At 35.5% G+C, this 14,381-nt stretch overlaps 1 protein-coding gene across 5 annotated transcripts in view; it reads right to left on the bottom strand.

Annotated features, from left to right (window-relative positions):
* LOC118929498 (vesicle-associated membrane protein 7) overlaps window positions 1-14,381 on the bottom strand; it is a 74,584-nt gene that overhangs the window by 13,010 nt on the left and 47,193 nt on the right. For all 5 annotated transcript variants that reach the window (XR_008995368.1, XR_008995367.1, XR_008995365.1 and 2 more), the window contains exons 6-7: window positions 7,796-7,863; window positions 3,004-3,096 (exon numbers count right to left, since the gene is read on the bottom strand). Coding sequence is in view for 1 of the 5 variants with exons in the window: in XM_036919653.2 (XP_036775548.1) it covers window positions 3,004-3,096; window positions 7,796-7,863 (161 nt within the window). In the remaining 4 variants the exon portion in view is untranslated. The remainder of the gene's footprint in view (window positions 1-3,003; window positions 3,097-7,795; window positions 7,864-14,381) is intronic.

Here is a 14,381-nt window from a genome sequence, read left to right as displayed (position 1 = left end):
TGCTATGAACATTTCAGTGACACAATAATTATAGTTACCAAATCAAAGGAAAGCTGATGATACAAATAACACAGCAAAAATGCCAGTCCTATTATAGATGTGTTAGCTTTTAAATTATAGTATTGTAATTTAAAATTATGATATCTGAAAGTTATATACTTGTGCACATTAATATATTCCAAAAAATTGATTTATTTTAAACATAAGGTTCATTAAATTAGTCATTTTATTTTGCTTGACATTACAACTTTTGAGATCTTTAAGTGACTGGTTTCATTACTCACATGCTTGGAAAAAAATAGTTATGAATTCCATGACCCCTCACAAAAGTCAGCAAGGTGGTTTGCCTTACTTCTCTATAAATGTTGGGGGTAGGGGTGGGAGTTACAGCAAATTCTGGTCATTAATGAATGAACAGAATAATATGTCATATTCATGTATGCGTGCATGCATGCATACGGCGGGCGTGCACACACACACATGCACATACACAGATAATCTGATTGGATATAAAGCCATCTGCCACAGTTGAAAATACAAGGATTTTTAAAGCTGAAGTACAAGCTAAAGTGACAACACCTTATGGCAAAGATTGATAGTGCATGTAGAGCAGTCTTCTGCATGTAATAAGTAATAAATATAATCTGAATTTAACAATAATCCAGCTTCACAAATCAATCTAAATTCTCAGATCAAAGAAGAAAGAAAAAGGTAACCTGAGAAAGCCTAGAAAGTACCACCTGAGTATTCTGAGCAAGAAGACATTCAAGGCCATGGCATAATTTCCAGTATAACATTCACAGATCTATGGCTTCCCCTCTCTGTTAGGTAGACCCAGCTGTCTAAGGTGGAGGACCTTCAAGGGGGAGTTGAGAAGTGGAGCTGAGTCAGAGGTACCTGCCCAGAGTTAACTTTGGGCTTCTGCAAATGACAAGAGGACAGGGAGGGAAGGCTGCTTTGTCCAGCCACAAAGTACTCCCAAGGAAAAGCACATACCCTTGTTTAGACCAGCAGCTCTCACTTTTGGTTTGGGACCTCCTTACACTCTTAAAAATTAGGACTCCAAAGAGCTCTTATATTTAGGTGGGTTATAACTATCAACACTTACCACATTTGAAATGAAAATTTAAAACATACCTATATAATTCATTTAAAAATAAAAATAATAAATCTATCACATATAAACATAACTGTATTTCTGTGAGGTCAGTTTTATCTACCACCTTGGCTAGGCTACAGTGTGCAGTTATCCAATCAAACACTACTCTAGGTGTTGCTGTATTTTGTAGATTTGATTAAAGCTCATAATCAGTTGATTTTAAATCAGGCAGAGTAGCCTACATAATCTGAATGAGCCTGATTCAATCAGAAGGCCTTAAGAGCAGAGCTGATGATTCCTCAATGAAGAAGAAATTTTACTTGTGAATTACAGCTCTGCTCCTGCCCTACAAGTCCAGCCTGCCCTTCCTAACAGCCTGCCCTACAGATTTCAGACTTACCTAGCCAGCTCCCACTATCATGTAAGCTAATTTCCTGTAATATATATCTCTTAATATATGTCCAGAGAAATTCAAGAGGGCACATCTGTTAACAAGAACAAGTTCCATGAAAAAAAGGTTAAACTAAGAGTTCTTAGAAAGTTAAAGCATGGCTGTGAAAAATAAATAAGCAGAAGAGTTGGACAGCAGAATGAACAGAGCTAAAACTAAAATCACTTTGCTGGAAGAGTTAGTGGAATGATTCTTCCAGAATGCAATGCAAAAAAAGGAGTGTAAACATATTAAAAAGGTTATTAGACATGCAAGATAGTTCCAGAGGTTCAATATCTGTTCATGTAGGGGTTCCAATAGGATAATAGCATATAGACTAATGTATATTTAAAGACAAGAGAACTACTAAATAATTAGCAAACTGAACTCATAATGAATTAAAAGACTACATAATGACCTCTTAGTATTTATTCCAGAAAGTTAACTACATTTATTAAAGTTATTGAATACAATAATATCAAATGTAAAAAGCCACATTATCAGTTCATTGGGTAGAGAACTATCATTTCCTAAAATCAAATGCCCAACCCTGATAAAAACTTTTAGCAATGTAAATAGAAAAGTAAAGTTCTTTAACTTGGCAATAAAAATCTAACAAGAATTTATAGTAAGTATCACTCTTACAAATGAAATATTAGAACCATTCCAATTAAAAGCAGGAACTAAATAAAGATGTTCATTGACACCGCAATTATTCAACATTGCTAGTAAATGCAATATATATGTATGCAATTATAAAAAATTATATATACTGTGTGCAGGTATGTGTGTGTACATATATAAAATCATTAACAGACTTATCATAATTTCATGTACCTATAGCGCTGGGGTCAGCTAACTACAGCTCTTGGTCTACGAGCTAAGAATGGTTTTTATATTTTTAAAGGGTTATTTTAAAAAAAAAGACTATGTAACAGAGACTGTATGCAGCACTCAAAGCCTGAAATATTTACTATCTGGCACTTTACAGAATGTTTGCTGACTGCTGACCTATAGCATACAGAAGAATCAACTGACAAAACTATTAAAAGTAGTAAGAGTTTTGCAAGGTTGCCAAACACAAACAGATCAACTATAAAAGATAAAACAGAAATAGAGAATGGAGTCAACTAGAAAATATAAATACAATTTAAAAATATGGAGTCATTTAGAAAATGTAACTTTTAAAGATTCCCACTTTGGTAGAGACAACATTAAATATCCAGGTATATTTGAAAAGCCTTGCATGACTCCTTACATACATACAAGAATTTTCAGTAGGGAAATGGGGTTTAAAGTAGTGATAGTATTTCGTAGTGACTTCATAGAAAAGCTACTGCTTGGTTCATGTATTTCACCACTAAAAGTTATATGTAGCTCATTTTATAGTGCTAATCATTGAGAAAGAATTCCATAACCTAATTTCTTAGAGATTGAAAAAATAAACTCGCACACCAAAAGAACAAAAACTTACGACTGATACAATGATGACAATGATAGTGAGCTTGAGATTCTTCATACACATGGCTCGGGCAAGATTTCTGCTGGTTGTTTTGAAGGTGACAGACTAGAAAAGAAGCAAGAATTGTTTGATCTCTGGCACTGACTATATGATTGATTCACAGTAATACCTGTTAAATTTCTACTTTTGTTAGTTCTGTTGAAGTCTTAACATTCTTGACCCCTTTTCTTTCTTCACAGTTACAGACTGGCCATTCATAATCATTGGTTCCCCAAAGCAGGACTCCGCCGGTCTCTGGCAAGCAATATGAGCCCACTGAAAAGGCTTCCCTCCTTTTGCTTCACCACTGAAGCAATACACATGACTGATGTTAAGCAACAGAAACGGCTCTTCCTGCTACTGGAATCCTTTTCCTCTTTATGCTTACAACAGGAAAGGCTCCTTCTAAGCCAGCTGCCTGCAAATACATTTGCTTCTTCTGCTCAGTATAATCCTGGAATTTTGAGCCATAAAAACGTGTTCAGTTTCCATAGAAAGATATGTATGTACTTGTATGAGGGCCAAAACCCAAAGAACATCACTCCTTCAGTTATCCATTTTCTTTTGCAACATGAATTTCTCAACATCTGAACTACTCTCACCACGACATACACAATTTAAAACAAATAAACAGTAAAAACCCTAATAGCCCAGCAAGTCCACTCCTAGGTGTATATCCAACAGAGATACATGCTGAAGTTCACCAAAAGACACATATAAAATGTTTGTAACTGCACTATTTGTATTATTTCAAAATTCAAAAAGACCCAAATGCCCATCAACTGCACTGTGTACTAGAGAACTTAACCTTGCCCAAAAAGGGGTCTCACTTTTACCCTCAGCTCGTAAGAGGTAATCTTTGCTGTTGTGGGGGCCATGGGAAAACCAAATAGTAACAATGTGACAGTGTAGGGACTAGGCACTCCAGAAATACCAACTTAGGGTACAGGATTTGGGTCACACCTAGAGGAGCTAGAGACTGGGACTGAGATCAAGCAAGTGGGCAGTGAATCATCCCTATGATCCCTATATAATTACACCTCAATAAAAACTGAATGAGGATTAGGCAAGCTTCCTAACTGGACAGTACTCTGTGATACTGCCACACCTCTATGCTGGAAGAGTTATGCGTCCTGACTCCACAGGGACAGGACAACAGAAGTTCTGGGTTTGGTACCTCCCCAAACTTCACCCTGTGTGCTTCTTCCCTTGGCTGAGCTGAATCTGTATCCTTTGCCTGTAATAAAGCACACCTGTGAGTATAAAAGCTTTCATAGTAGCCTGTGAGTCCTTCTAGTAAATTATTAAACCTGTGGGAGGTTTGGGGAAGAAAAAAACTTGTAGTTGGTATTAGAATTGAGGGTAGCTTTGGGGACTGTGCCCTCTAAACTGTATATATGGTGAACTTCTTAGTTGCCTAAACCCTGCAATTACTCACAAACTAAACCACAGTAAAGAACCCAAGAAAAAGGAAAATAATGTGGATGAGAAATAGTAGTGAGCAATGAAAGTCATAAAACTAAATATAGTCATGTGATTCAATAGGTTGAGGTAACAATTCCTCCACAATCCTTAGGTCAATATTTGAACATTGGCAAATCACCTATATAAAACCAGTTCAGCTATAAAGTGCAAGTGTTACACCTTACCAAAGCTTCCCTTGGGGATGGGGGGGATGGGTAGAAGAGAACAAGATAGAAAAATAACTGTGAGAATGACAAGGGCAAGCTGACCAGCCTAATGGCCTCTTCAATTCTTGTAGATAGTTTCATTAGCACCTGATGATACCCTATTAAAAAACAGGCAAAGGACTTGAATAACTTCTCCAACAAAGATGTACAAATGGCCAATAAGCACATGGAAAGATCCTCAACATCATTAGTCATCAGGGAAAATGCAAGACAAAACCACAATAACATACCACTTCATACCTACCAGAATGGCTATAATAAAAAGATGGAAAATATCAAGTGTTGGTGAAGATGTAGAAAAACTGGTACCCTTGCACATTGTTGGTGGGAATATAAAACAATGCAGCAACTACGGAAAACAGTTTGGCAGTTCCTCAAAAGCTAAACAGAATTATCATATGACCCAGCAATTCAATTCCTAGGAACAGACCCAAAGGAACTGAAAGCAGTGACTCCTACAGATACTTGCACACTAATGTCCATAGCAGCATTATTCACAATAGCCCAGAGATAAAAACAACCCAAAGGTCCATCAGCAGATGAATACATAAAATGTGGTATAGCCATACAATGGAATATTATTTGCCCATAAAAAGAAATGAAGTTCTCATACATGCTACAACATGGATGAAACTTGAAAATATTGTGCTAAGTGAAATAAGCCAGATGTAAAAGGTCAACTACTGCAGGAATTCACTTACATCAGGTACCTAGAAAAGGCAAATTCATAGAGACAGGAAGTAGATTAGACGTTACAAGGGGCTGGGGTACAGGAAACAGGGAGTAATTATTTAATGGATGCAGAGGGTACATCTAGGGTGAAGAAGTTCTGGAAATAGATGGGTGTTGGTTGCACACCACTGTGACTGTAACTAATGTCACTGAATTATATGTTTAAAAATGGTTAAAATGGCAAATTTTGTTATATATATTTTACTACAATTTTAAAGGTTATAATGTAATATAACAAAATCCACTGAACTGTACACTTTAAATGGGTCCACTGTATGTTCTGTGAATTATTTATCAATAAAGAAATAATTCAATAAGGCAGTTAAAAAACCAAAAGGTGATAAAATTACACATTTTAAAATGAAAAAGAAAGAAAAATAAGGACAAAGAGGACAGGACAAATAAAAATCAAAGAGCAACAAAACTTCTTAAATTCAAGTCTATCAATATTTACATTACATGTAAGTAGAATAAACATTTCAATTATAAATCTACTTCATATATTCAAGAAGGTAGGGGAAAGCATGCACCTGGTAAGGAAACACATGGGAGATCCAGATCAAACTTCTAGAGATGAAAAACACATGAAATGGGAGTAATAGCATATTATAAACTACAGAAGACAAGATAAGTAAACTTGAAAACAGCAATAGAAACTATCCTAGATGAAACACAGAAAGACAAAAGAGGAAAATGGAAAAATTATAGTAGATTTATACAATGGAATAGTACAATAAAAAGAAATAAACTATCAGTATATTCAACATGGATGAATCTCATAGGAACAATGGTGAGTGAAAGCAACCAGACATGAAAGTATGTAACATATGATTCTATATACATTTTAAGAATAGGCAAAGCATTATCTAGGATGATGTAAGTCAGAAAAATGGTTACCTCTTTGGGGGATTATTAACTAGAAGGGGTATGAAGGAGCATTCTAATGTATTAGAAATGTTTTATACCTTGACCTCGGTGGCGAATACATGGGTATAGACATATGTAAAAAAAATTACTGAGCTGCACAATTAAAAGTAGCATACTTGCTGTATTTTATTGTATGTATGTTATTCCTTCATAAAGAGAAACACCTGTTAGTTAATGACTACCTTTTATTATTCTGTTTCATGTAGTCAACAAAATTAAAGTGATTTTTCTTTGGAAAGTACAGAATATATACTACTACTAGTCAAGCACAGACCATTCCACTTAAACAGGGTAATCTTCAGGGATTAAGAGTAGCTAAGAAATGGACTGGAATTACCAAAGAATTTAGTCTAAAGATCTGGGATCAGAGACATCTTTGCCCTCTTTGCCCCCCAGCAATGGGTTACAAAGTGAGCCATTATAGAACCCCAGTGTTTTGACTTGCTGTATGGTGCCATCCTTCTTCCAATGACCATGTGGTTTGATGAAAAAAACTGTTATTCTCCTAGGACCTACTGTTAATAGATGTCCCTGTGAAATCGACAATAACAGTAAACATTTAAATGGTTCTTACTGTATTTTACATGCATTATCTGATTTAAACCTCAAAACACTATGAAGTAGGTACATTTCCATTTTACTAAGGCATAAAGAGGTTAAGTAACTTGTCTAAGGTCACATAACTAGTTAAGTGGCAGAGATTGGATTCAATTACAGGCAGCCTAACTCTAAAACTTGTGCTCATAACCTTGAAAAACTCACTGATCAGTTTCAAAGTGTAAATTTCTCTGCATTTAAATTTTTAATTGTGTATACCTAAGCTATAACTGATCTATATGCCCTCCTTCTATTTACTCTACATCTATCATCTTTCTTAAAAACCTTCATCCACTTAAACCAGATGGAAAATGCAAAGACACATCTAACTGTAGCATAAGTAGGTCACAGGGACACAATGATTCCTTTAAGACTCATCGGCCCTTCCTAATCTCTGACTCTTGCTTGATACAAGGAAAGCTCAAGCTATCACAGTAAGCAAAAGACTGAGTGAACTGACCAGTTTTCAGGATTCACAGTGGGTGGTAACTTTCTTTTGTTTCGTGTTTTACAAGATGTACAGAAACAGCAGTGTATGCAACTTAACTGCTAAATTATGTAAGCACCATTCCAAAGCTTACAAAAATTGTTTCTGTATATTGAGTATGTTTTCCACAAAAAAAACTTTCTTAATGGTTTGTGGCTTTTTTTTTCTATTCCTCATTATTGTCCTCATTATCACAATTTAAATCACATAATGGAGGTTAGAAAGAAAAAAAGCAGTATTAAATTTAACACATTTTCCTATTAAGTTATAGCCATCAACAATAGTTTCTCTACTTCACAACCTGAAAAGTGTTATCATATCCCATACTTACTGAATCCATGAGATTTTCTGTTTTATCTATCAGTAATTCCAATCTTTCTCCTCGCTGAGCTACCAGATCTGAAAATGTTGGAAAAACAGAAAGTATCATGTTCATATTACAAACCTGCTACTTTTGTCATTAAGCAAACTCTGATTTTAGTTACAGTTGGTATTCTTGACAACTCACATTTACTACAAAAGCACTTATATATTTAAGTAATAAAAGACTTTGTTAAAGACTATCAACTAAAGTATGATTAGCAGTTTTTTTCCCTGTAAAGGGCCAGATACTAAAGATTTTTGGCTTTGTGTGACAGTCTTGGTCACAATTACTCAACTCTGTCAGACATAAACAGTATGTGAATAAGTGGGCATGACTGCTTTCCTATGAACCTTTATGTAGATTTGACCCACAAACTATAGTTTGCAAACCTCTACATTAAAAAGGTATGATCTATGACTAAAAAAATATATATATATGTATATGGAACCCTGAAAATGAGTGAGAGTTGTGCACTTCTGGAATCGCAGTGTGACGACACTCCACCAATCCTCTCTCCAACAAAACCACCATAACTGGCCAAAATTATAAAAACAAACAGCCACCATTTAAAGTCTCTGAAAACCATGAATGTCCTAAGGGCATTCAGCAAGTAAGAAACATTTATACAAGAAAATCAACTAACTCTCAGTAAGAACAGTGAAAACTCTGTGGCATTTGAGCCATGACCTGCTCCATCCCTTAGCTCAGTGAGATGGAAGCTTAAATTGCAAGTAAAGCCTAAGGGCTCTCTTCCCCCCCAAGGTCCCAGTCAAGGACTTCTTTCTCCCCAGGATGGCAAAGTCAGCGGCATTTCTCCTCCCACCTCACCCCATCCTCAGCCCCATGATGCAGAAGCTCTATTCCAGGCAGGCATGACTGATAGATACATCTGGGGTTCTCTTCCTCCACCAAGCCCCTACACACAGGGCAGAGGCTCTACCTCTGGTGGCAAGCCAAGAATACTGGGCCTTGATTGCCCCTGCACCAACTTACTCATGGAGTGGAGATATCATGCAGGGAAAGGCAAACCATGGTTACCCAGCACTCCACTGGTAGATCATGGGTGTCATTCCCACAGAAACAGTCCACTGTCCCTATCCACAGCTCTAGAGCAGTGGCTCAGAAGTTGTTCCCAGGGGAAGAGGCAGGCCTTAGTAATAGAGAGCTTTCACCAGAAATACAGACTTTATTTTGAGAAGAGTATGGGGACATTCAAGCCTAAGGGTTGGATGGAGACCCTGAAGGTAAGCAGTTAAGATGAGATGAGGAGCTTCAAGAGAACTAGCTAAACCACAAGCCAGCTAAAACTTTAACTGAGAGTACAAGGGGAAAAGAGAGCTAAGAACTCTCCTGCGGTCAGAACAAGCATCTAAGATTGGCCTCAAAGACAAAGGAGCCCAAATCTAATTAGATCAGACTGGAGCAATTTATGTCTAGGGACCTGTCAGGGAAAAAATAGAGCAATTAGACTGTAATTAGCAGAGGCTAACAGCTGAATAAGACACCAAGAGAGGCAGACCAGCTAGAAGTTTAACAGAAAGATCAGGAAAAGAGATACTCAAAGAGAGTTGTCATTCCAAGGTGACCATGCACATGCTCGAGGCTGTTCCCTTTGAAAATTGACATTAAAGGCTATATACTATGGAAAAATTTACTTCAAGAAAAATGTCCAGTCCAGTCACAAAATAATAAACAGGCACACAACAAACTGTGGGGGTTGGGAATCAGTATCTAGAGTTGCTATAACACATTATCTAAAATGTCCAGTTTTCATCAAAGAATTATGAGGTATAAGAAGAAACAGGAAAGTGTAACCAATACACAGGAGAAAGAGCAAATAAATTTACTTTGAGGGGCCTCAGCTGTTGGAATTGGCAATGGAATGAAATTAGAAATTACTAATAAAAGGAAAACCTATGGGATGAAGCAAAAGCAGTAACAGAAGGACATTTATAGCAGTAAACACTGATGTTAGAGACTGGATCATGTCCCCACAAATTCATATATTGAATCGCTAACCCCCAATGTGATGGTATGTGAAGATGGGGGCTTTGAGAAATTATTAGATTTAGATAAGGCCATGAGGGCTTATGACAGGATTAGTGCCCTTAGACACCAGAGAACTTGCTCTCTGTCTCACTTTCTGTCATGTGAGGACAGTGAGAAGGTACCATCTGCAAGCTGAGAAGAGGGCTATCACCAGAATCTGACCATGCAGGCACCCTGATCTCAGACTTCCAGCCTCCAGAACTGTGAGAAAATAAGTTTCTGTTGTTTACGCCACCCAGTTTATAGTAATTTCTTATAGCAGTCTGAGAAGACAAAGACAAAAGATCTCAAATTCTACCTTAATGTACTTGAAAAAGAAGAGCAAACTACATCCAAAGCTAACAGAGGGAAGGAAATAGTGATTAGAGCAGAAAAAAATACAGAAGAACAATAGAGAAAATAAATGAAACCAAAAATAAGTTTTTTGAAAATATCAACAAAATTAACACACACCTTTGCATAAATTAACCAAGAAAAATAAAGACTCAAATTACTAAAGTAATCACTATTAATTTCATACAAATGAAAGTGATCATAAGAGAATACTATGAATTAAGAGTATGGTCAAGAAATTAGGTAACTTAAATGAAATGGATAAATTCCTAGAAAGACACACAACAGATTCAAGAAGAAATAGAAAATCTGAAAAGAGCTACAACAAACAGACTGAATCAGTCATTTTTAAACTTTGCACAAACAAAATCCGAGGCCCAAATGGCTTCAATGGTGAATTCTACCAAACATTTCAAGAAGAATACCTCTTTTTCACAAACTCTTCCAAAAATAGAAAAGGAAGGAACACATCTCAAGTCATCCTATCAGACCATTAATACTCTGATAACAAAAACAAAATACATCACAGCAAAAGAAATCAACAGATCTCTTGTAAATACAGACATAAAAGAATCCTCAATTCCCTAAATTGACCTATAGATTCAACACAATCCCTATCAAAATTTCAGCTACTATTTTTGCAGAAACTGAAAAGATCATCCTAAAAGTGTTCTGGAAATCAAAGGTACCCAGAATCCTCAACAAGTATAACAACAAAGCAAAACTGAAGGAACAAAATAGCAGCAGACTCAAAGATTCCAAGGTACTAGCAGTTACCAAAGGGGAGCGGGGGAGAGGGAGGGAGAAGGGGATTGTGGGGTATCATGATTAGTGCACATGGTGTGTGTGGGGTCACAGGGAAGACAGTGTAGGTCAGAGAAGACAAATAGGGTCTCTGTGGCATCTTACTACACTGATGGACAGTGACTGCAATGGGGTATTTGGGGGGACTCAAAAATAAGTGTGAATGTAATAACCACATCATTTTTCTTGTGAATCCTTCATAAGAGTGTATATCAATGATATCTTAAAAAAAAAAGAATCCTCAACAAAATACTTGCAGAACGAATCCAGCAATATATAAAAAGGGTTATACACCATAAGAAGTGCCATTTATTTCATAAATGCAAGGTTGATTCAACATCCAAAAATCAATTATTGTAATATGCTGTATTAACAGAATAAAGGACAAAAACCGTATGATCATTTCAATTTGTTGTATGATTTTCCAACAAATGCAAAAAAGTACTTGACAAATCCAACACCTTTTCACTATAAAACCACTCAAAACAAAACAAGAAATAGAAGGAAAATTCCTTAACCTGATAAAGGGCATCTATGAAAGACCCACATCTGACATCCTAATTTACTATAAAAGACTCCCCCTAAGATCAAGAAAAGACAAGCATGTCTACTCTTGCCATTTTTATTCAACATTGTACTGGAGATGCTAGCCAGAGCAATTAGGCAGGAGAAAGAAATGAAAGGCATACAGACTGGAAATGAAGAATTAGAATAATCTCTTTTCAGATGGCATAATCCTGTACATAAAAAATCAGAAGGAACTGACTAAAAAGCTATTAGAAGAAACAAATTCAACAGGGTTGTACACTACAGGATCAATATACAGAAATCAATTTTATTTCTATACATTAGCAATGAACAATTCAAAAATGAAAGAAAAAATACATTTACAATAGCATAAAAAATACTTGGGAAGAAAAGTAAGAAAGATGTTCAAAGAGGGACACTATTAAATAGAAATTATTTTGACACTCCTCAAAAATTGTAAGGAAGGAAACAATAATGATACATTCAAAGTGTTCAAAGCAAAAACTGCCAACCAAGACTACCATAAGCAACAAAGTTATCCTTCAGATATGAGGGAGAAATAAAGATGTTCCTAGGCAAACAAAAAAAATGAATTCAACAACAGATTAATATGATCATATGCCATGACCAAGTGGGATTTATCCCTGGGATAGAAGGGTAGTTCAACATATACAAATTAATATATGTGAGATATACCACATTAATAAAACAGAAGATAAAAATGTATGACTATCTTAATAGGTACGATATAGAAAAATTGACAAAATACATCACTTCACAATAAAAATCCTCTAAAACTTGATCATAGAAGGACATAATTTAATATAATAAAGGCCATATATGACAAATCCAGTTAATATACTCAACAGTGAAATATAAGGCCAAGGACTTACACATCAAACGTAGACAATGAGGAACCTGATCAGCCATCAAGGGTGATCGGCTATCAAGGGTATGGGATTAACTTAGCTGGATTCTTTGATAACATGGGGCTTAGGCAAGCCAAAGACAAAGTCAAAGAATTAGGCCTAATCAAAATGACAGCTAAGAGAGGCCTAATGCTTGGTGAAGAAGAAAGTTTTTCTCATGTAAGACCTGTACATTGAAAACTACAAAACACTGTGAAAAAAATTAAAGATGACCTAAAGAAATTAAAAGACATCTCATGTTCACAGATCAGAAGTTTGATATTGTTACACTGGCAATGTTCCCTAAATTTATCTACAGATTCAACACAATTCCTATCAAAATTTCAGCTACTATTTTTTCAGAAACTGACAAGACCATCCTAAAAGTCTTCTGGAAATGAAAGGTACCCAGAATAGACAAAGCAATCTTGAGAAAGATTCATACTTCCAAATTTTTAAAACTTACTATAAACCTATAATAATCATACAGTGTAGTACTGGCATAAGGACAGACATATACATAAATGACACAGGACTGAGGTACAGAAATAAACCAATGGATAATAGAAATATTATCTACTATATTATCTATTATATTATCTATATTATCTATTATCTATAAATATTATCTATCTATAATAGAACTAAACCTATGGGTAACTGATTTTTCATAAGGATGATAAGAACATTCAGTAGGGAAAGAAGTCTTTTAAACAAATGTTGCTGGGACAACTGGATATACATATTTGAGGGAATTAAGTTGGAACCCTTCCTTACCTTATAGACAAACATTAATTCAAAATAGATCATAGACCTAAATGTAAGAACTGAAACTACAAAACTCTCTGAAGAAAACACAGGAGTCCATCTTTGTGACCCTGGCTTAGGCAATAGTTTCTTACATATGACATCAAAAAACAGAGAGAAAAAAAATTAATTGAACATCAAGATTTAAAACTTTGTCCTCCAAAGTTCACTATCAAAAAAGTGAAAAGACAACCAATAGACTGAGAGAAAATATTTGCATATCATGTATCTGGTAAGAGTCTAGCATCCAGAATATACGAAGTAGTCTTACAGCTCAACAATAAGACAACCCACTTAAAAAATGACAATGGATTTTGAACAAATATTTCTCCAAAGATATACAAATGGCCCATAGATCATGAAAAGATGCTTAACATCATTAGTCATCAGGGAAATGCAAATCAAAACCACAATAAGCTACCATTTCATACATACTAGATTGGTTATAATAAAAAAGACAGATAATAAATTTTGGTAAGGATGTGGAGAAATTGAAATTCAAACACTGCTATTGGGAATGCACAATGATGCAGTCACATTAGGAAAGTATGGCCTTATTCAAAATGTTAAACATGGAGTTCCCACGTGACCCAGCAATTATACTCCCAGGTATAGACCCAAGAGAACTGAAAACATATGCTCACCCAAACACTTGACAAATGTTCACAGAAGCACTATTCATATTACCCAGAAAGTGGAAACTACCAAAATGCCAAACAAATGATAAATGCCTAAATAAGACATATCAATATATGAAATACTATTTAACCATAACAAGGAATCAAGTACTGAAACATACTACAACATGAATGAATCTCAAAATCATTATGTTAAATAAAAGAAGCCAAGATACAAAAGGCCACATATTATATGATTCCATTTATATGAAATGTTCAGAGTAGGCAAATCTATTGAGACAGAAAGATTAATTGTTGCTAAGGTCTGGAGATTGAAGGAAAGAGGAATGATTATAAATGATTATTGGATTTCTCTTTTTGGGGTGATGTTCAAAATGTTCTAAAACTGATTATGGTGATGGTTGCAGAATTCTGTGTATTTACTAAAAACCACTGGACTGTATACTTTAAAGGGGTGAATTGTATGGTATGTGAATTATACCTTAC

Source organism: Manis pentadactyla, chromosome X, assembly GCF_030020395.1.
Source record: "Manis pentadactyla isolate mManPen7 chromosome X, mManPen7.hap1, whole genome shotgun sequence".
Taxonomy (NCBI): Eukaryota; Metazoa; Chordata; class Mammalia; order Pholidota; family Manidae; genus Manis; species Manis pentadactyla.
The sequence above is the reverse complement of the archived record's forward strand: the minus strand, read 5'-3'. Positions and strand labels throughout refer to the sequence as shown.